The 23,971-nt window shown below is 40.1% G+C and overlaps 1 protein-coding gene across 9 annotated transcripts in view; it reads left to right on the top strand.

The window, feature by feature from the left end:
* The window catches only part of rbfox3b (RNA binding fox-1 homolog 3b), a 620,267-nt gene that overhangs the window by 451,468 nt on the left and 144,828 nt on the right, over nucleotides 1–23,971 (top strand). For 2 of the 9 annotated variants that reach the window (XM_028454744.1, XM_028454743.1), the window contains exon 1: nucleotides 12,339–12,758. The exons of the other annotated variants lie outside the window; for them this stretch is intronic. In XM_028454744.1, coding sequence (XP_028310545.1) covers nucleotides 12,633–12,758 — 126 coding nt within the window. In that variant the 5' untranslated portion in view covers nucleotides 12,339–12,632. Of the gene's footprint in view, nucleotides 1–12,338; nucleotides 12,759–23,971 lie in introns of those variants that run through there. 9 annotated transcript variants of the gene reach the window in all.

The raw sequence follows: 23,971 nt of genomic DNA, 5'->3' as shown, positions 1-23,971 counted from the left end.
AACACACTGAAGTAAACACACACACACACACCTACACACACTTTATATTTAGGCAGCACTTCTTCTTACAAAACAGCAGCAGAAACGCAGGCGTGGGACTGAGGGAAAGGAGCGTTAGCTACAAATGGAGTTTTAAATGAAAGCATTGATTGGACTGCAGTGACAATGAAAGCCCGAGGGCTCCGAGGGAGAGAATCGTACCTTCACACTTCATCCTGGACACAAGTGCCAGAAACAGCCTTTAAGCTTTTATTGAGTTAAAAAAGGTTAAAAAGGACAAAACTTCACTGAATTCACAGATAACCTTTGAAACCAGGGGTTCTCAACCTTGGGGTCACGAGATCTTCAAGAAACTAAGAATATTTTTTTAACAATATTTGCTTTTTTTTTTTTTATTTACCTTTTTTCTCCAAACTTGCCATAATTCAAGCTATTTTCATCACTTTTTTCTTGCCATATTTTTGTTCATTTTAATGCATTTTTGTTACATTACTCCTGTTTCTGACACTTCTACATCACATTTGAATGTCTTTTCTGCACATTTTTTTGACTTTCAAGATATTTTCAGGACTTTTAAACCCTTTCCACCTAATAATCATATACTTTAATCCATTATTGTCACTTTTAACTTTTTTTCACCATATTTTGTTATTTTTTGGCCAATTTAACCACATTCACAATTTGTCATGTCCATTATTTGCCAGTTTAAGCTAATTGTTTCAGTGTTGTCCATTTTTGGCCTCTTTTTTTTTTTTTTTTTTTAGCAACTTTGAACCAATTTCTGTGGTTTTTGAAATCCCATTTCACCACATTTTCCACCATTTTTGGCCATTTTTCTGCAACTACAGTTGTTCACCCATTATTGTCACATTACTCCCATTTCTGCCACTTCTCCATCACATTCCAATGTCTTTTCTTCACTTTTTTCACTTTTAAACTCTTTTCACCACTTTTTCACCTAATGTCACATATATTGACCCATTATTTTACATTTTTTTCACCATAATTTTGCCAATTTAACCACATTTATGATTTGTCATGACCATTATTTGCCAGTTTAAACTAATTTTTAATATAACCAATTTCTGTGGTTTTTAAAATCCAATTTCATCACCTTTTCCACTATTTTTGTTCACTTTGAACCAATTTTATTAGTGATTAAAACCAGTATTTCCATCTTTAAGATGACTATAATAATAATAATAAATGTTCCTGGATAACAGTGGATATTATTCAGATGAATAAATAAATGTGGTTATCACAGATTCATAGAACAATGGACCATCATTTTACTGACTTAATGGATGGACCCCAAAAATCTCTCCCCTTTATTCCCCCTTATAGATGGTCCTGTCTCCACATGACTGATCTTCAATGTACATGTCTGTGTTCAACCACCTTCAGATACAGTGGGGGTCCCCGCTCTCTGGGACTTTTATTTTGGAGGATAAAACAGGTTGAGAACCACTGCTTTAAAAGGGTAAAAAGCAAACACTTGTGTTGGAGTCCTGAACACAATCCTTCTGAACTGCTTTCATCCCATAATGAATAAAAATGAAGATAATTAGTTCACAGCGGCGGCAGAGTGAGTCGTGGCTGATTGATTGATGTGGAGAGGCTTTGAGAAAATGTGACGACTGCAGATGTTTGGAAGGAGCCAAAAGCCTGGAGCTGGAACCACGGCTGTTTCCATGACCAGACTTGATTAATTCTCCAGTAACTGATCGAGCTTTTCATTTGGGAAAGAGCTCCGATCAACTCCTCAATGAGTCGTAATGAATTGAAATGTCATTCGTCAATTCAAGCATGTTTGTCACCATCCGTCATCATCTGGATAGAAAGCAGAGGAAGGTTGTGGGTTCACTTCCAGCCAAGGCTTTTCTGAGCAGAATAAATCATTATAGGATAGTGCACATAATGATAGGGGCAGGACCTATGATGATGATGATGATGATGATGATGTGTTTGAGTCTGGGTGTCGTTTAGTCTTAGTGTAGCTTAAAGAGTTTGAGTTTGGTTGAGTCTGAGTTTGGTTTAAAGAGAACAATTTCTGTGTTTTTTTAAACCACCTTTTCCACTATTTATGGTCACTTTGAACCCGTTTTATTTCAGAAAGAGTCAAAGTGTTTTAGCTGTGGTTAGCGTAGCTTGGTCGATGCACGGTGTTAAAACAGACCAAAGTGAAGGTAAACGCATCAAACAGTCCAATAAAAAAGGCTGGACGAGCCAACGCTGTGAAAAATCCCAAGTGTGCCTTTTAACATATGCATTCTGTGCGTTTAACACATGCTAATGGATGAGCAGATGCTGACTGGTCCGTGTTCACACGTTCTCTGACACCTCCTCGGTTCCCACCCTGCACACTAATATGATGTGTGCGCGCTGTGGCCCAGCGTGTCTGACAGTATCGATGTACCATTTCTCACCTGCCGGTGCTAAATACGAGCGTGCGCTACGGCTATAGCTGCAGTGTGAACCCCTGACCCCACTGGGAAACACACGCGCCGCCTTCACAGGGCCAGGAAATGGGTCCCGGGGTCCCAGAATGCCTGTTTAGAGTAATGGTCAAAGGGAACATTACCAGGCAGGACCATTCTGCTCCCCAATGGAACACACTTTATGTCACCGTAGCAATCTTTGTAATTGAGCAGCGTTGGGCTGAAGCCGTTATGGTTAAAGGTTCTTTTTCTCCTGAGCAGAACATCGATGGAATCAGAAACGATCGCTCATGGGAATGATTGGTTCACATAGATCTGAGTGGAAGTACATTCTACTGGTGGAGAACAGCTGATACATCAAATATATATATATAAGTACAATATGTGGGTCTGCTGCCTCCTGCTTCACATGTTGAGTTTGGTTTAAAAAGACTGAGTTTAGATTAGTCTGAGTTTAGATGAGTCTGAGTTTAGATGAGTCTGAGTTTGGATTACATATTTTGAGTTTAGTTAAAAGTCTGAGTTTGATTAAACGAGTCTGAGTTTGGTTTAAAAAGACTGAGTTTAGATGAGTCTGAGTTTAGTTGAGACTGAGTTTGGTTTGAAGAGTCTGAACTTTGATTAAAGATTCTGAGTTGGGTTGAATCTGACTTTGGTTTAAAGAGACTGAGTTTGGTAGAGTCTGAGTTAGTTGATTCTAAGTTTGGTTTAAAAAGACTGAGTTTAGATGAGTTTGAGTTTAGTTGAGTTTGAGTTTAATTTAAAGAGTCTGAATTTGGTTTAAAGAGTCAAAAATTGTTTATGTCTGAGTTTGGTTTGAAGAGACTGAGTTTGGTAGAGTTTGACTTTAGTTGAGTCTGAATTTGGATTAAATATTTTGAGTTTGGTTTAAAGAGACTGGGTTTGGTTAAAGAGGCTAAAATTGTTTAAGCCTGTGTTTGGTTTAAAGAGTCTGAATTTTGTTGAGCTGAGTTTGGTTTAAAGTTTTTCAGTTTGGTTTAAATAGTCTGAGTTTGTTTTAAAGACTTTGAGTTTAGTTTAATGACTGTGCGTTCCTGTTAAAGAGCTCAGGTTTAGTTTGATTAATCCTCCAGTTTCCTTTTAGTATTAGTTGAATATTAAACTTCTATTTTCACACCTGTGGGAAAAACACAAACTAAAATCTGATCTAATATGAAAACAAAGGGAAAACTAAGCTCAGTTTGTTGGGTTGAGGTTCTGTGAAGCGTTGATGTACTTTTTTAGATTATTTTCTTCTAAAGCGTGCGCTACAGCTCGCTTTCAACCTGGATTTAACCTCATAAAAGATTGAACGCTCCTCGATAGTCCTCTGTGGGCCTTTAGCGTCATCATTTCAGTCTAATTTCCGAGCCATTCAGAGACATTATGGAGCTCTTTTGAAGTTCTTTGCCTCTTTTGTTAGAACCAGCATGGAGTCACTTCAGCCCTTTGAATGAACCCAACCTTTGGCTAACGACACGTGGGGAATGGTTACTGTGGAGATAAGAACAATGTGCTGCAGAACAACGTTGGTTAAGGATTTAAACACTTGGTGGGGGGTGGGGGGTGGGGTCATTTAAAGGGAGATTCTAGAGAAAACAGCTCCTGCATTTGGATTTGTTTGTTACAAATGAAGCTTCTGATATTTAAATCATGTTGTTGCTAAATGCAGGTTGTAATGATCTAGATCTGAATTAGTCCAGGTTTAAGGTCTAGACTAAGTCAGTCTCTGAGCTTTTCTGTCTTCACACAATCACTAGGAAACTTACAGTGTTAAAAAAAACTATAATAATTAATAAAAAAATATAATGAAATTTGGTTTACGTTTGGTTTATATTATTCAAGATTGGTTTGAAAAGTTTTGGTTTGGTTTAGTTTAGGCAGTCGACTAAATTAATACAAACTACACTAGTATGAATTCTAGTTTGCCTGTAGTTTAAACTAAGTCAACAAGTCAAACCAGTCAAGCTTAATGAGTCGGAATCTAGTTTATTGAAATTGGTTTAGTTTAAATATTCTAAGTGTTGTTGAAAGAGACTGAGTTTGGTTTAATAAATCTGGGTTTGGTTTAAAGAGTTTTAGTTTGGTTTATAGAGTCAGACTTGCCTGAGTTTTAGATTTAAAAGAGATTTAAGGTTTTCTCAGTTTGAGGTAAATTAATTGTTTAACTGTTGAACAGATTCCACAGTTTGAGTTTGAACTTATTGAGCAAACAAAACGTGGAGAACATTGAACCTTCACGTCTTGCTCACATTATTTGTTGAGGCTGAGGTTTGAGGATGAAGAATTGTAAAGATTGTAAAAATGTAAAATGTCCTCAGATTCTTCCTGTTTTTCTTCATGTTCGTTGAAGCTCATTTTGAAGCCGTGGAAAACAAAAACGAGTGGCGGATGACACGTTATCCTCCTGTCAATCACTCCCTTCGAGCGACTCTCACCGCCACAGCGCGTCTACGCGCTCGTCTCCAGGCCTGTGGCGCTGACCGGGTGTGAGTCGTCACCATGTCTTCCACCCACACCCCCTACGGCTTCGCTGCCAGGAACGAGCCAGGCTTTTTGGGTGAGAGGGCGGTGAAAATGCTCGATCTATCGACGCAGAGTGTCCGCCGCCATAAAGCTCCATCAGCCGCCTCCTTCCCTGGTCTGTGTGTGTGTGTGTGTGTGTGTGTGTGTGTGTGTGTGTGTGTGTGAGTGTGTGTGTGCAGCTCTGATATATGACGGCGTGGGAGGCAGAGTCAGAAGAAGCCTTGGAAAGGTCCTAATATCAGGCGGAGGGTGGGTGAGCGATGGCCGGGGCCGGTCCTGCTGATCCGAGCAGCGGCTGCATTAGTTCGCCATAAAGAAGCGGTGATTGTGAGACGCGGCGGGCGAAAACACACGAGGATGAATGACACCATATAAAAAGCCAAGCTCTGTTTCAAAATCCATTAGAGAGGCAAGTGCCTGAGATCCAGACGCAGCAGAAAGACTCCCCCCCACCCTCCACCCTACAGCCCAGCGAGCGTTGGTTGGATGGCGGCAGATCGCTCTTCCACTCCCTCCTCTAACTGCCTGCTTAATCAAAATTGCAATCAATGAATTAGCAGATGACAGCTTTGAGGGGAGAAAACGCATACTTCACTGGATGCAGCGTATTGGCATCCAGAGATAGGTGGGAGATGAATGCGGCTCGTTTTGTGCTTTCTCTGCGTTCTCACACACGGACCATTGTGAACGTGTTTTTCTTTTCCAGTTGAAAGCTCGGCCCCCGTTGGCACTGCCCCCCGATTACTCAGAGTCTGAGTTTGGATGAAATATTCTGAGTTTGGTTTAAAGAGTCTGAGTTTGGATGAAATATTCTGAATTTGGTTTAAAGAATCTGAGTTTGGTTTAAAGAGTCTGAGTTTGGTTTGAAGAGTCTGAGTTTGGTTTGAAGAATCTGAGTTTGGTTTAAATATTCTGAATTTGGTTTAAAGAGTCTGAGTTTGGTTTAAAGAATCTGAGTTTGGTTTAAAGCGTCTGAGTTTGGTTGAGTCTGAGTTTGGATTAAATATTCTGAATTTGGTTTAAAGATTCTGACTTTGGTTGAATCTGAGTTTTGTTGAGTCTGAGTTTGGATTAAAGAGTCTGAGTTTGGTTGAGTCTGAGTTTGGTTTAAAGAGTCTGAGTTTGGTTTGAAGAATCTGAGTTTGGTTGAGTCTGAGTTTGGTTTAAAGCGTCTGAGTTTGGTTTGAATCGTCTGAGTTTGGTTTGAAGAATCTGAGTTTGGTTGAGTCTGAGTTTGGATTAATGATTCTGAATTTGGTTTAAAGAGACAAAATTTGGTTGAGTCTGAATGTGGATTAAATATTTTGAATTTGGTTGAAAGAGTCTGAGTTTTATTGGAATCTGAGTTTGGTTGAGTCTGAGTTTGGATTAAATTAAAGAGACCGTGTCTAGCTTAGTGACCGTGCATTCAGTATAAAGTGCTCAGGTTTAGTTTAACAAGCTCGGGTTTAATTGATTAATCCTACAGCTTCTGTCTCCTAATTACTCAGATCTCAAGCTCAAAGTGAAAGAAATCCTAATGAATGAGAGCTTTAGTTATGGATCCCCTACGGGTGAGGTTCCCGTTTAAACACCAGCCCTTTCCTGGTTTCACGGTGAGCGTCCGACGCAGGTTTGTTATCTTTAAATATGACACAACCTTTAATTAGTGCCCATACCTGAGATCTAATCAGGGGACCTTTAGTGAGCGCACAGCCCCTCCCCCCCGAGGGCAGGCAGGCGGACACACGGGGGCCCGTCCTGGTGCCCCCTAGACGCCCCCTCCTCCTCAGCCTAGCACTGGGGAGAATTGTGATAATGAGGAAGGCCTGTCACTGGGACACTTCAAGGGTGCTTGTTCTTAACTAACCCACCCAACGTTTGTCTCCAGAGGGTCAGAGCTCTGTGTCTGCCATCAAATAAAGAAGCTATTACACTCGCAAGCTCGCCCTCCGACATGTTTACACAGTGTGTGTGTGTGTGTGTGTGGCACACTAGTTCTCTTCTGTCTTGTCGCGACTTCCACTTTATTCCTTAGTCGACCTGGAAACGTTGCACTTTTCACTTCTTTAACTAGTTTCACTGATTGTCAACAAACCCAGTGAAAAGTTATTCTCTGGTTTTCTCTTTTGCAAATTTGGTTTTGATGCGTTTGCTTTTGTTTTGAGGCTAATATATATTTTCAAATGTAGAAATTAAACAAGTGAAATAAATATGAAACACATTTTAGTGAGAAAAAATATATATATTCCAATAATTTAAATGCTTTACGGCAGCAGACTTTAAAAAATAAAATGAAATAAATGTAAAAGTTTTTTTTTCTGTACACCCATTTAACCTTGAACAGCAGCGGTAACCAACAAAGTGTAACATTGTAGAGTTAAATAACATATTTACAAATTTAAAAACTATATATATATATATATATATATATATATATATATATATATATATATATATGCTCCACCAACAGCAGTGCAGAAAATAAGAAATAAAACCAATTAAACATACATTTAAAATGAATAAATAATAACTTTAAAACCTATAAATTAAACAGGTAAATACGTAACAAATGCATATGATAAAACAAACATTAATAGGATACATATAGGAAATTCAATATAAAAGTTTCTTCTTCAATCCATTTTATTTTTAACAGCAGAGGTAACAAACAAAGGGTAAAAGTGCCCCGAGTGGTACGTCAGCGCATTGCATGGCTATATAAAATATTTATACATTTCAAAATAATAATTAAAATTAGATAAATAAAAAAGATACAAATAATTTACTGATGGTTGTATTTAATATAAAGGATTTAGGAAAAATGTGAGGAAAAAGGCCAAAAATTCAAGAGAGAGAGAATGTTTGAAAAAAATATTAACATGGTTAATTAAATAAATCAAATTATGAAAAATAACTAATTAATAATACATTTTAGATAGAAAAATTACAACTCTAATATCTATAAATTAAACAGGTAAATATGTTATAAAAGTGAACCTTATGAGGATGTGAAGTCCTAATAAAGTTTGTATTATTCATGGGTGCAGGAAGTTCCCGTCCGTGTGCAGCTCTAATGTTTCAGTCAAAGTGTGTCAAGGCTAATGGTATTCTGAAGGTTCCCACTTTACATGTTCCAACGTAGGATCTGTGCATTAAATATCATAACCAATGAAATGCTTTAAAGCACGTGGCAGCATTGGCGTCTGACGTCATAACACCATCGACTGCTTTTCCACTTATTGACGGAGCTAAGTGAAGGACGTGCACGTGTCAGCGTGATGAGAGTTAAGGGAAATAAACAGTGGTCTCTTATGATGATTAGTGCCAGTATTGATCGGCGGTGGTGCGATAAACAGTGGAGAACCGTGATTCGCCGCTGATCGTTGGGCCCCATTAGTGGCGGGCGGCGTGGATCGCCTTTGATTGTTGCTGACTGAGCAGATTCTCCTCTTCCTCCTCCTCCACTTTAGAGCCACGCCCACTCTGAGGACAACGCCATCGCCGTCTTCTCACATCCAAAGTAAATCAGATTATCTCACCACATATCAACAGAAAACAATGGGAATCAATCTGAATCCAACTTTAATTAAGATTTATTTTATTAATAGTATTAATTCTGATTGACTTTTTTAAAATACATTTCATAAAATTGGGGATTTTATTTTCTTATTTTCAAGTCATAATTGGATCTTTAAAAAAAGTGTTTTCTTACTAATATTTGTGTGTGATTGTTGTTATTCCTGCAGGACACATAAAAAACCCAACAAGAATTAATAATGACAGAAAAATATTAAAAAAAAACACACACAAACCCTTTGTTGTTTCCTGTGGTAATGCTCTGATTGGTCATTACCCTGACTTCTGACATGAGTGTTGATCATGTGACCCTCAGATCAGATACAATCACGTGTTTGTGGCCCCGCCCCTTGTGATAATAGTGTCCCCTTTGTTATTATAGGCCCCTTTGTTACTTGTGTGCAGGTTAAGGTTTAAGTTTCATGTCATGCTGACACTGTGTTTTCACACAAGATTGGGGGAGGGGCCCCGGTTCTGGTCACAGACCGGTAACGGAGTGGAGGGCGACAGTGAAGGCGGTAACAATGATTACGCTGATTATCACTTGACGAGGGCGATGATTAAGTTGATCATTGTTTTGTTTTTGTGGCGGCGGCTGTTGATCTTCCTTTAATTGGCGGGAGACGCAGCGGCGACGGCGACGGCGTTGGGAGTTAACTGAGGATATCTCTGCTGTGTTTGAGGCCTTTGATTCCTCATGGCAGAGAAGTAGAAACAGGCACAGTCATTGAGAACATTCCAGCGACTCCCTTTGAAGGCTCTGATCTGGCAGAGCTCATTTGAATTATTAACTGGGTGAGACGGGGCGGACGACAGACGATAAAACACACAAAGCGTGAGACGGGCGAGGGAAGCCAGGACGCGTCAGGGACGCCGTTGATGACGGATCTGTGCATCAATTACTCAGAGTGCACCCTGGCAGTAAAGATGGCTGCCAGTCCTCGTCCACATAAATGCAGCAGCCAGAGAGCAATTAATAAGCAGACGTTTGTTTAGAGTGAACTCATAGCGTCTCCGACCACGTCCGCCGCGTTGATGATGTCACAGCATCCAAGCATTTAAATAACGACACACAAGATGAAAACCAAGACATGTACAGTAATAATCATTGGTTTGGTCCAATCAGTCGATTTAACCTCCCATCAGACCCGCCGGCGGGGGCAGCTCCAGCTTCCGTGATTCAACCCACATTCAGAACAAAAGACCACGCACACACCAGGCCATTATGTTCAAAGAGCCCTATGCTTCACAAAATAAACACAGAGCTCTATAATAATGATAATAATCTAGAACAATACTATGTGAAACTACAGGCTGAGCTGAATCCACTGATATACAGGTCGGGTATGATACGTACCAAAACAACGCCACAAAATCAGAAAATACACAGCGGAAAAAGTCAGAAACGATGACAAATTGTGTCTTACCTTTGTTGTTTCTTATCAAAAGTTGCTCCAATATGCAAAAAACTTCATATTTTGATAAATCCAAATCATGTTGTCAAACCTGAATTATAATGGATGTGTATATTTCAAGCCAAATTTCACCTTTTTTACAGTTACAAACTTGTTCCCAAAGTTGTGCAAAACTTTGACACAGTTGTGGCAAACTGATCTTCAGCCTGAACCTTTTTGTATAAAAACGTGTATATCTTTGGCCTAATATTTATTATCACCAAATTTGCTGTAGTTGATGTTCCTACATTAGTTCAATTAATTAATGAATTCAATTAATGTTTTTGTAGCCTTCCCTAATGAGAATTGGCTTTATATTTGATGTAAATCGGACTGCAGATTTCTGTATTTTAAACATAATTTATTGTTACTTAGTATCATATATTTCATATCATCTGTAACCACTAAGGGTTCTACTTCAATCTGAACAAAATTAGCCATGTAGGTCATGTAGAAGCTTAGAAAAATAGTATTTGTTATTGGTATGTGATTTTTGGCAAAAGGTAGCTTGGGCTTAAGAGGTTAACAACATAGCCCCGCCCCTTTTGACAGTGCACAGCCAGCACTGCTACTTTCTAAGCTAACAGAATAACATGAAGTGCAAAGTGCAAATATTCCCTCAAATTTTATCAACAATTTTATCTGGTAGGTCAATGTTTTGAAATAGCCCCGCCCCTTTACCCTTTGACCCTGCACAGACAATGCTGCGACATGGTAAGCTAACAGAACATGTTTGCAAAACAGGAAGTGCAAAGAGTCCCAGATGAAGAAAAACATCTTCAGGTTTCCTCATCAGAAAAAAATTACCGTTTGGTTCTAGTTCAGACTGAGACGATGCAGCACAATGTGTTTGTTCCAGTATGATCTCGTGTTTACACGTGTAGAAACATTAGCATTCTCAGGATACCACATAGATGCAGGTCCTGAGAGTCGGAACTAAACTGGGCAAAAAGGGCCTTGTCTACCTGGTTATTTACTACTGTATCTAAACATGTATACCTCACTCTTGCTTTCCTATAGTGTGACATTAGCTGCATTTTCATCACTCTTGGGAATGCGCAAAATCTAAATAGCTCAATAAAAACTGGTAATGGGGAGGAATTTCAGACGTTTCGATATTGAAATGTTGCAAATGGAAACAGTTTTTCCGCAAATACACGCACCAGAACATGACGTACCTGGTCACATGACCACTTCTATCCAACAAAACATGGCGCGGTACGTGTGGACAGAAGAGGAAAACCAGACATTTCTTAGCATTAAACTTAAAAATCATTACTGCCACTATCGACATGAAACAACAAAGGATTACGGAGTGTTCTAAGGAGATTTGGAGCGTCCATCTTTCAGCAGCAAAGTCTCGTGGTGTGTGTGTGTGTGTGTGTGTGTGTGTGTTTGCTGTAAATGTTCTTTTTTATGGGCTGCCGTCTTGGTCAGGTCACTCTTGTAAAAGAGGTTTTTGAATTGCAATTAATTTGTATTGATTAATTGATTGATTGATATAGTGGGTAAGATGGAGCACTAATATGAGCGCTCAGTTCGTCTTTGTCTTCTTCTTCTTTTCCTGAGACGTAGAGAGTTCTTTTCTCTCCCTGAAGATACATTTGGGATTCAGGCCTTTGTGAATAAATCAGCTTCACGCGCTTGAAGAAAGTTGCAGGAGAAAACCTGGAACACGTTGGACCACCGGAAACTTCTGCCAATCAGTGTGCCGGTCTCTCCCCCCCTCTAACGAACTCATCTTGTGCATTCTCTTTGTCTACTCGTCTAACCACGGAATCAAAGGGAATTCATCAGGATCGAGGCTCTTAAAGGAAGCCGCGGCTTGTTTTCTTCCCGTGTACAGTTTAGCGTGCTCTCCGCGGCGCTCCGATGGATGCGTGTTTACAGCTCAGTGGATTTCTGGAGTAGATGAGAGAGGCTGTCACGAGCATGCCCTCCTACAACCCCCCCCCCCCTTTTAATAAAAGCTCTGGTTCTTGTTTTAATGCGTTTTCCTCCAGCTTTTTCTTCTTCATCCAGCCTGGATGGTGTGTGTCCTTGAGCGTGCATGGAGTAGGAGGAGAGTGTGTATCAGTGTGTGTGGATGAAAAGAGGGTTGGGGGGGGGGGGGGGGACAATTAAAAGGCAGCCTGCCGAGTCCCACGAGGTGCCCAGAATCAGCTGTTGTAATGTCATCTCTCCCCCGTTTGATGTATGAATCCACCGGGGACTCCATCAGTGCCCCCACCACCACCACCGTCACAATGATACCAGCACCTCCTTCACACCCCCACCCTAACCTCCGCCTCCTCCTCGTCCTCTTCCTCGGCTCGCGCAGATCCTCCCCTTCTGTTTCTGAATGCTTGTGTTGGCTTTCGCACACAAAGTAAACACAGAGCGAGAGAGAGAGAGGGAGGGAGGCAGAGGAGAGACCCAAAGCCAGAGTGCGATAGTGATAAAGGTGGAACGTGTACATTGTCTGCGCGCCGCGATCGCCTCCTCCTCCTCCTCCTCTTCCTCCTCTTCCTCCTCGCTACTGCTGCATCTTCACTAGAAAAGAGAAAAACTGCAAAGAGAGGATTGAAAGAGAGACACAGAGACGCACAGAGAGAAAGAAAGAGAGAGAGAGAGAGAGAGTAGAGTAGAGTAGAGGAGAGAAGGATCTCGCCGCTAAATGCGCAAAGCGTCCCGTCACCTCACACTGAGCTCCATGGCCAACTCCGGCTGCCTGCTGCTCTCCGGCTCCGGGATGCTACCTCACGCACTCCAGTGTCCCCCCGCCTTCCTCTACCTGCCCGAGGTAAGACCCCTCCCTCCATCCCTCCCTTAACCCTGCCCTCCATCCTAACCCTTGACCCCCAGTCCGCCCTGCCCTCCTTGCCTTTGTGCAGGCAGAGATGCATTGTGGGGGCAGTGTTAGCCGCGCCGTGGGTTTTTCTGTTGTGTATCTTTCAGTGAACGCGTGACTCACTCCTTGTCGGGGGAAGTCCTGCTTTGTGTGTGTGTGTGTGTGTGTGTGTGTGTGTGTGTGTGAGATCAGGATTGTGTTACCTAAAGTGAACCCCCGCGCTGCTCACACACCTGAATATTAATTTCAACTTTTTACTTAATGGAGCTCGTAAAGCCGGGGGAGGATGTTGGCTCACGGCTCGTTGTTCATCAGGCAGGACAGTTGGACTTTTTTTTATCTGCTGCAAGATTCACTCGTGTGTGTGTGTGTGTGTGTGTGCATGTGTATGTGTACGTGTGTGTGTGTGTGTACGTACGTGTGTGTGTGTGCATGTGTATGTGTACGTGTGTGTGTGTGTACGTACGTGTGTGTGTGCGTGTGCATGTGTGTAGTTTCCCTCCGAGTTCTTTCTGTGTTTTATTCTTGTTGTTTTTTTTTTTTTCCCACACCTTCAACAACAGTGTAGCCCCTCCTCTTTGGTTGTTCGACCTTTTTGTTTCTACTGATTACTCTATTCTGTCTTAACATATTCTTAATATTTAAAAAGCTTGTCCATTTAATACTTCACTCATTTCCCATCAAACGCTGACTTTTCCGCTCATTTTCACGCCGTTCGTCATCATTTCCTCCACACAGAGGAACGTGAATCTCCTTTAATGGACGCACACGTGTGAGTTTAAAACCTACGGTACTTCATTTTAACCCTTTTTCTTCCTGCTGCTGATGTTTTAACCCCGGTTTTGTCTGTGTTCATCTCCTCCAGCCTCATGACCCAGAAACGATTTCTTTGATTCATCTTGTTTTTAGCTTTTTTATAATGTTTTTCCACCTCAGGTTAGCGCAGCTCATTATCTCCAGGCCTGAATATTCATTCATCCTGTAACAGAGGGACTTGAAATAGTCTTTTTTTTTTAAAAAACATAATAAACATTTATCACCAAAGCAAATCTTAACTGATTTTCTCTCAAATGTATGAACATAAATACAATTTGATAAGTAATGAAAGCATTTATCAACTTTTTAATTGTTTTTCTTCATCAACTGTATATATTTTACGTTCTAAGGATGAATAAAGGCGTTGATCTGAGTCACGTGACCCACAAACAGAGAAACAAACACACTTAGTTCTTCTTCTCCATTTTTGATGATTTCCTTTTTTTTAACTTTTTTTTGTACTGAATATGAGGCGACCCTCTTCCGCTCATCCTTTCCTGACCTAAATATTGAATTCCACATCTCCAGAGTGTTTAAAGATCACACTGTAATTCTGTGAAGTTGCGTTTCAAAGCTGTTCTTTGTAGCCACGGAGCTTCTTTTAATGTTTGCTCTACAGTTTGTTAACACGGACGCTGAAGTCCTGCTGACGACCACCCCCGCCCCGTGAATAATTATACATCTCTCCCTCTCTTTATCGTCTTCTTCTTCTTCTTCTTCTTCTACTTATGTTTTGTGAGCGTCTTCCTCCTCCTTTTTGGGGAAATTGATTCTTTCGCTGATCTTCTCGTTTGGTGAAACTCAAAGACGGCAATTTTGTGGAGGGAGGTGAAAAAAGAAAATCAACAACAAGGTGACTCTTAAGAGCGCGCGGCTGTCTAACTGCTGAATTATTCAGGTGTTTTAATTCGGGGGGGGATGGGGGAGGGCTGCGAGTGGTGGGGAGGGCGAGGGCGAGGCCGGGTGGAGGTGGAGGTGGAGGTGGAGGTGGGGGCGACAATTTGGATTTTACTACAGGCAGCGTGTGTTGCAATAAACACTGAGTGTGTGTGTGTGTGTGTGTGTGTGTGTGTGTGTGTGTGTGTGTGTGTGTGTGTGTGTGTGTGTGTGTGTGTGTGTGTGTGTGTGTGTGTGTGTGTGTGTGTGTGTGTGAGCTCTCTCCCTCACCATGAGGGTGTGGGATGCTCACATTTACAAAGAGTAGAAGAAGAATCTGCACGTTTTCACCCATTAAATGGACATTCTGGACCGACTCCAACGATTGAATAAGAAAACATCTAAAATATTAAAAATGACAGGAATACAAAAAAATTGAAAGTTGTTTTTAATACGTGTACTGCACAACTTTTGGTCAGCTGACCTTAGTGAACAATATACATAGTGTCGTCTCATTGCTTGAATAAGAAAATATTGAGCATTTTTTAATGAATGTATCATTCATGTGTTTATTTGATCTCTAAAAGGGATGATCATTCTGTTATTTTGGAAAACATTGATGTTATGGAAAATATTTGTGTTGTTTGGTAGTTTATTGGTTTCTGTAGTTCTGAGAACATCAAATATGATCACAGAATGTCAGAAGAAATGATAAAAGTATTTATTCTCCATGTCTCGTATAGATAATTTATCTCCTCTAACCTAGCCCGCTAACTCTAGCCTAGAAGCTCCCTTATCCCAACCTGTGCCCCCTAACTCTACCTTGCTAATGCTAGCTCGTCAACTTTAGCCTGTAAGCCCCTGCACGCTAACTGTCACATAGCTCCCTTATGTTAACGTGCGCTCACTAATCTTAGCCCGCTAACTTTAGTTCACTAACTTCAGCTCGCTAGCCCTAGCCCGCTAACTTTAGTTCACTAGCTTCAGCCCGCTAGCCCTAGCCCGCTAACTTTAGTTCACTAACTTCAGCTCGCTAGCCCTAGCCGAGCTCCCTTATCAAAACCTGCACTCGCTAACTTTAGCTTGCTAATGCTAAGGCGTTAGGTCTGGAGTTATCAACAGAAACATTTTTGAAAGCTTGTGAAAAGAACACGAGTTAACAATAACATATTGAACATCGTACAGTCGTCAATAAAGAACAAATCCTGCTTCTATTTAAAGCAAAGTTCACTATGTGTGTTTTATGAAAAACAAAATCATGTTCCCACACCTTATGAACACACTCTCCTGTATCAGAGAATAATAATAGAAGGCCTGTCGTTTGTTGATTTGTAGATCTTGTAAAACGTGTCCTTGAATTTTAGTCCAATTTGACTTATTTTTACCTTTTTTCTGCAACTACATCAAAGTTGTCATATTTTAACCTGTTTTCATCACTTTTTCTTGCCATATTTTTGCTCCTTTTAATGAATTTTTGCTGCATTACTCTTATTTCTGCCACTTCTCCATCACATTTCATTGTCTTTTCTACACGTTCTTTCCACTTTAAAGACATTATCAGCACTTATAAACCTTTTCCACCTAATGTCTCATATATTGACCCATTATTGTCACTTTTAACCTCTTTTCACCATATTTCATGATTCATTTTGCTAATTCAACTCCATTCACAATTTGTCATACCCGCTCTTTGTCAGTTTAAACAAATTTTTCTAATATTAACACATTTTTCAGTTTATTTTTCTCCACTTTAATTTGCAATTTTAACCATTTTCTGTGGTTAATTTCACCACCTTTTCCACCATTTTTGGTCACTTTGAACCCATTTTATTTCTGATTAAAACCAGGATTTCCATCTTTAAGATGACTATTATAATAATAAACATCCTGGATAACAGTGGATATTATTCAGATGAATAAATAAATGTGGTTATCACAGATTCATAGAACAATGGACCATCATTTTACTGACTTTATGGATGGACCCCAAAAATCTCGCCCCTTTATTCCCCCTTATAGATGGTTGAGAACCACTGCCGTAAACTGAGTAGGAAGTTAGTTTCTTTAGAAACTCCCTGAGTGACGGCGTTCACGGGGACTTGAGATGTCCGAAGCCTTTACTCCCGTGGGAGGGGCCTAATGCAGCGACTCTTTCCTGGGGGATAATTATTGCGGGGCCTGTGTGCGATCTGCTGACGTACCTCTGAGGGTCTGCGTACCTCAGTTGGGAAACACTGTGTTGGAGGGAGAGTTTTTGACCTGAAATGCCTTCATCATGGACTGCTGTCAGCATCCCTGAGGGTGAGGGAGGGTTAACCTGCCACCTCCACGCCAAACCCTCCACATGAGCCCCTCCCGTGCACGAGTGTGCGTGTGCGTGTGTGTGCATGTGCTCTACGTGCGTGTGTGCGTGTGTGTAAAAGTCCATCAAGAGAAACTTCCCGTGTGCTGTGCTTTCATGAAGCATCCTTATTCTTTTCTACCTCTCAAATCCTTTTAATGCATCAGCAGCTTTTGTTCTTCTTCTTCTTCTCCTTCTTTGCGGTAAATCCTGGCCCCGCGGCGTAGTGAGGAGAAACAAGCGTCTGAATCACTCCCTCCCTCCCTCCCTCCCTCCCTCCCTCCCTGGCTCACAGTGCAGAGGCTGCAGCACCATGACAGCCAGCCAACAGAAGGGGGAATAGATTGAGGTGATAGCCTCTGCCTCGCACTTTGTTTGCATTTCAAATAAGACACTGTGTTAAGCCGGCGCTTTGCTTATTACGGCGCCGATATGGCAGCAGGACGGGAGTTTATTACATGAAAGATTAGCAGAGCACACACACCGTGGCTTTGTTAGTGCTGCTCTCGCCTTTGATGTTCTCTCTCTCTCTCTCTGTGTGTGTCTTTGTAGTCGGACGACTCACGGCTAAATGTTTGTTTTCATTAACACGAGGACCGAGGCCCCTGGATGGGCCCAGACTCCTCCCCCTCCTGGGAAAGGGGAGGAGTCTGGGCCCGATTCCGTCCCTCTGCAGGATGACATCACTCCTCACCACCACTACCTTTCACTTTGCATGGTCGGGCCTCATGGTTTGGATGTGAATTACACGGTGGTGAGGCTTTTATTGCACAAAATGTATATATATATTTACGTAGTACTGTCAAAAGATTAAAAAAATGTGCCTATTAATTATGCTCTGTAATTAATTGATCTAATTAATCTCTTTTTTACTCTCACCTAAAAATTGCTAAGAAACGCCCTCATCTGGAGTCACCAGATGCCTTCAAGAAACTATTTTATTAACAATTTAAGCCCATTTTGCTTATTTTTAATCTTTTTCTGCAACTACACCAAACTTGCCATATTTTAACATATTTTCATCACTTTTTCTTGACATATTTTTGCTCATTTTAATAAATTTTTGCTCCATGACTCCTATTTCTGCCACTTCTCCATCAACTCCTTTTCTGCATATTTTAGGCACTTTAAAGATATTTTCCACCACTTTTTCACCTATTATCACATATCCATCCATTTTATCACAAGATAATGTTGCATATGTCGACCCATTATTGTCACTTTTAAACTCTTTTCACCTCATTTTCTAATTATTTGTCTTTGTATTTGGACAACTCACAGCTAAATGTTTGTTTTTAGTAACAGCCCAGACTCCTCCCCCTTTTGGAAAAATAATAATCTCACTTAAAAATTGCTTAGAAACACCCTCAACTTGAGGTATTTTTATTTACATTTCATTTTAATTATTGTGACTGATTTATGACAAAGTGGCTTCATTAAGTTATTTATTGTTTTTCACAGACTATTTCTGTTCCCCTGTATGTGAAACTATTCATAAACGCTTTAGTTCAGACCATCACAGGAAATATTCATGTGTACTTTAGTCAATTTCCAAATAATAGAAAATACTAATAAAATAAAACATTAGGTCCATATGAAGTGTTATAAATTAGCACATTATAAACAATAAGAACACTTAAGCAACAGAACTGTTGAACACTGAATGTGTTGCTTTTTCTTATAATATAAACCCATCAATCAAAGTAACACGACTGTCCACTACAATCATTTATCCATTTGTCACTCATGGATTTATTCATTTTGGCTCTGAATTAGGGCTGCACAATTAATGAAACTGTAATCGTGATGTTGCCACAATTAAAATAACCTGATCATTGGTTTATATTAACTTTTAAATATGGGTCTACAATCTGTAATGGTGTATTTTTTAGCCATTGGTACAATTTAAATTATTGATGTAAATGGTTTTTATTATTATTATTTTTATGTTTAATTAAAATTCAATTTTAAAGCTTAACTCTGCACTGTAAACTGTACACACTTTGTTTAAAAGTAGTGCAATAAAAACATATATTTTTCCCTTATATGATCAATAATTGTGGTTATAATTGTGATTACAATATTGATCAATATAATAGTGATTATCATAATCGTGCAGCCCTAATTTAAAGCCTGTCATCTCGTCCAGTGTGGATTGGAGACTACGACCATTGTCCCTGTTAGCTGCTACATGTTAGCATTGAGGTGCTAGCTGCTACATGTTTAGCATTGAGGTGCTAGCTGCTACATGTTAGCATTGAGGTGCTAGCTGCTACATGTTAGCATTGAGGTGCTAGCTGCTACATGTTAGCATTGAGGTGCTAGCTGCTACATGTTTAGCATTGAGGTGCTAGCTGCTACATGTTAGCATTGAGGTGCTAGCTGCTACATGTTTAGCATTAAGGTGCTAGCTGCTCATGTTCAACATTGAGGTGCTAACTGCTATATGTTTAGCATTGACGTGCTAGCTGCTACATTTTTAGCATTCAGGTGCTAGCTGCTACATGTTTGCATTGAGGTGCTAGCTGCTACATGTTTAGCATTCAGGTGCTAGCTGCTACATGTTAGCATTGAGGTGCTAGCTGCTACATATTTAGCATTGAGGTGCTAGCTGCTACATATTTAGCATTGAGGTGCTAGCTGAGGCTAGAAGAGCTCATGTGATCCACAAACTCTTTCTTACACAATTTAAACACAACTGGGCTTTAGTTTTTCATCCAGTGTTTTGATTTAAACTAAAGCAACGACTTTTCCTCGGGTTCTCCTGTTTCTCGTGTTGTGCTTTGTGCATCAGTATTATAAGTAAACCGGGAAAGGTTCTGCGCTGTTCAATGTGCAAAAGGTGTGTTGTTTATTTATTTATTTTGTGTGGTGTTTTCCCAGCCCTATATCTACGGTGCGAGCCTGAGCTGAGAGGTAAGGGGGAGGGGCTTAGGTTGGCTGCTGGTAGTTAGTTGTGGTAGCTGTCGCCACAGTCGTTAAAAACATGGCATCTCATGGATTTTCTATTTACCAGGCGCTGGGTGGGCATATGGCGACGCTCGTAAAATGTAACTCCATTATCTGAGACGCTGGCGTTCCTCACGTCTAAAAGAGGGAAAACGCAGCAGTTGTTTCTGTCTCCGTGTCACATCTCTCTCTCTCTCTCACTCTCTCCTCCGTCTTATCTCCACATCACCCGTTTTTCTAAAATTGCCTTCCCTTTGATTTGTAATTGGATTTTCTCTCACGGCATTCCTCCGCGCTGCTGGCTGCCGTTATCGTTGCACTTATTGATTTTCCCTTTTTTTTTTTTTTTTGTGGCTCCCTCCGCTCGGCCTACAGTGGGTTCCCGATACTTTAGCTTAGTGGTTCTCAAACTTATTTGGGTATTCCCACCTTTCCACTCATTGCCCCCAAATAATCCTGACAAATAACATTTTTTATGGTCAAGTATAGTCATATTTCATAATGAATCAAAAATTGAAAAATAAATTAAACTGCATGAATTTCTTTTTTTTTTTAAAGTGCAGTAATCAAAAATACATGAAATAAAGAAACATTATTTGCAATCTGTGACAAAAAGCTTAAGAAAATAAAAGTAAATTCATTGCACGTATCAAAGTAACATGTTTCATAATGCAACAAACATATTTCATGAATAAAAAAGCTAAATTAAACAAATCACCTGCATGAAAACCATATTTAAATGTCTTAGTTAATGACTAATAGTTAATAAGCGACATTATGTGCAATCCGTGTCAAAAAAGCTTAAGAAAACCAAAAAGGAAATTCATTTTTTTAGTCAAGTTATATTTTGTTGTCTAATAATTTAATGCTATTTTAATTTCTACTACATTTTAGGCTTTTCAGTATCACTGTCTTTGTGTTTTTAGGCGTTTTGTTCAGTATTAAAATGCATTTAAGAAGATTGGTATGAAATTGAAAGTTCCCTCCTGTTTTTCGCGCCCCACCTGTCATACCTCCATTCCCCACCAGGGGGGCGTGACCCATGCTTTGAGAAGCACTAGTTTAAAGGCAGAGAGAACAGAACTGGGAATACTGGTGACACACTTCCATGGTTTATGTCTTGATCCGTCCTCCCTGAGTGCCAGCGTTCACGGGGACTTGAGATATCCGAAGCCTTTACTCCCGTGGGAGGGGCCTAATGCAGTGACTCTTTCCTGGGGGATAATTATTGCGGGGCCAACCTGAAATATCGACAGCTGTAAATGGAGACGCTGTGTGTAACTGGGGAGGTTCTAATAGGTTTCTGTCCCCTACACCTCGGACCAGTTTGAGGAATGAGCCGCGGCTTTTCAAACGCCACTCGCACGGAGCAGCACCTCTGGGGACGGGGTTAATAGGATGGAGTTGTGCTTTCCACCCGTGCGCTATTAAAGGCACTTCTTTTTTTCCTCTTCTTCTTTCCCCATCACTGGGGACGGAAAACAATGCTGATGCTCTGGAGTTCAACCAGAATGACCCACGATAAGACACACCCACATCAACTTTGCTGAAGCTTCCAATTCACCATAATGTATACGTTTTATCAGGACAAGTTGTATCATTCCAACCGAAAAGGAAGAGGCGTACATCTGTTTAATCCCTTTTCCAAAATAAAAGTATTTCATTACCCTCTTACATTATTTACAGATGTAATTTCCAACTAGATGCATAAAGAGAGACAGTTGTCTCTTAATTTAGTTTTACCTTGTGTATAATGACAATAAAATCATTCCATTCTATTCTTTTCTATTCTAAAAACTAGGAATGGGACTTTATTGCGTTAATTGTGATTAATTAATTACAGAAAAGTAACGCGCACAAAAAATTATAGTAGTTAATTGCATTTTTTTTCCAATCACCCAAGGATAATTAATTACACAGTCTAATTAATTTGATTTTTTTTTTTTTTTGATCGAGTCCCGCCTTTATTAAAAGTATAATATTCAGATCAGGTTTCCCCATGTAGCAGTGCTTTTATTTTGAAAACCAGATTATTTGTGTCCAATATGCGACCTTTGGTTCCAACCAACTGAACGTTGGTTCAGTCACAAAGTATTTGACTCAAACCTTAACCACTAATAGTTCAGGGCTAACTTCCTCTAGTGAAAGATTTGACGTCCAGCCGTAGGCTAACATGCTAAAGCTAACAACATTAGCCCACCCGTTTGAAAGTGAAAAATATGATGGACAAAATATGTGGGTGAGGGTTTAGTCCATGTCATAGAAATATTTACATTTCATATCGTCTCATATTATGTCAGATTTTGCTCAAGAATTGACATTTACATTGTTTACGAAGTGTTTAAATATATTTCCCCAATAAGAAGAAGACAAAAAACAAGAAGGAAAATAATAATTTCATTTTTTTATTGAAGCATGATTAACTTAAAAAAAAAATATATATATACAGTATATATTATTTTGAAAGCTGCATGGTTCTTGTATCTTCTCCCGTCTTGTAAACAACATATTTCCTTATACTTTGTTTTTTTTAAATCCAATGCTTCACACGCCAAAACATGTTTTTTTTTTAGTTGCTGTAGATGTTATTCTTATATTTGTAAAATCCTCAATGTGTTGCACAAGCTTTGCTTTGAATATCAATCATTGAAGGAAGTAGGTTAATCTTTGAAGGTTTTTTTTTTAACTTCTGCAGCATCATTAAACGCACATTATTCCTTTTTATAAAGTGCTTAAAAATAGTAAAGGTAAGTGGGACAGAGTACACAAACATGGGAGAGAAGGGAAACATCCAAATCGTGACGGTGGATTAAAAGAGAAAAAAGAAATAAATTAAACCTTTAAAATTGAAAGAAAGGATTTTATTTTGAAAGAGTTTTATAGCTCTAAAGGGTTTTGGCCTTCCGGCAATTTTATAAAGCATGAAAGGGAAAGAACAAGATTATTTATGTTTTCAGAGGATGTAAAAAGGTAAACTAGACATTAAAACCATTAAAAAAACAGACACAAAACTATACAATTAGATCTGCAACAGAAAGGAGTTTCAAGCAACTAAACCTAGAACAGCAGAACTTAAAAAACTACCCACATTACAATGGAGAAGTTTTTTTTTTCACCTTCTTTTTTTCTTTTTTGTCTGCACATGCTGTCGAAGGTCAACACTACAAGAAGTTAAATCTTTTTAAAGACAGCAGTGCATGTTTTGTTAAATAAATAAATGTATTTTATTGCATAATTGTGACCATCACCAGCTCTCACTAAGGAAGGATAAGAAACACTTTATTATAGTGAGGATGTAAAAAGAGAGGGCAGTGTTACACCTAGGTGAGGGGGAAGGGAACAGGGAAGAGGGAGTCAGGGTAGAAAGACATGCCAGTGCATCGTAGACCAATGTATGTGTAAGAGCCGCGACTGCAAACCCAGGCGCCGCCTCCGGCCACAACCGAGCAGCCCCCCAGGCGTCCCCGAAATCCCAAGGCGAGAGGCAGCCACCGCCCCCACATACACAACCAAGAAAGCCCCGAGGAGCCGAGGACCCAGCACACCCCGCCACCGACCCCAACCCCAAGGCCCCCTGCCAACATCCACACCCACGCACCCAGCCCCCCAAGGGGATGGCCCAGAGACCCCCCCGCCAGAGACCCCCAGCCAGCGGGCGCCCACCGGCAGGCCCAGAGCCAGCAGGGACCGGACCCCACGCCAGAAGAACCCGGAATAGAAGCAACACCAGCAGCAGCCCACCCAGGGACGCCCAATGGAGCAGTTTTTAACTTTAAGTAAAGAGAACCGTGAAGTCAACGCTTCTTTTTTCATTTATTTTTTTACTGTGAACCGTGAACTACATCCCTGATTCTTCGTAGCTCCTCCCACTTTTTAAATTGCTGGTCGACGTGTCGTGAACGCTGTAACTCAAACAAAGAGAGCGTCCCATTTTTACACATTTCCTTTTTTGTTTCCTTTTCGAAATTCTGTGGGAAAATCAACATTGTCTTTACATTAATTATGTGTAAATTCTGTTTATTTTCCTAAAACATGAATGTGAGACGAGATCGCAAATTCCACTTGATTTTGTTCAAAAAAAAAATTTAAAATCTAATAAAAAACTAATGAATGTATTTCCATTTCAGGAAGTGAATTCCGTATTTTTCGTTTATGTTTGTATAATCACAGAACAAATGTTTGT

This window comes from Gouania willdenowi, chromosome 8 (assembly GCF_900634775.1).
Source record: "Gouania willdenowi chromosome 8, fGouWil2.1, whole genome shotgun sequence".
NCBI classification, from domain to species: Eukaryota; Metazoa; Chordata; class Actinopteri; order Blenniiformes; family Gobiesocidae; genus Gouania; species Gouania willdenowi.
This window is presented reverse-complemented; position numbering and strand designations above follow the sequence as displayed.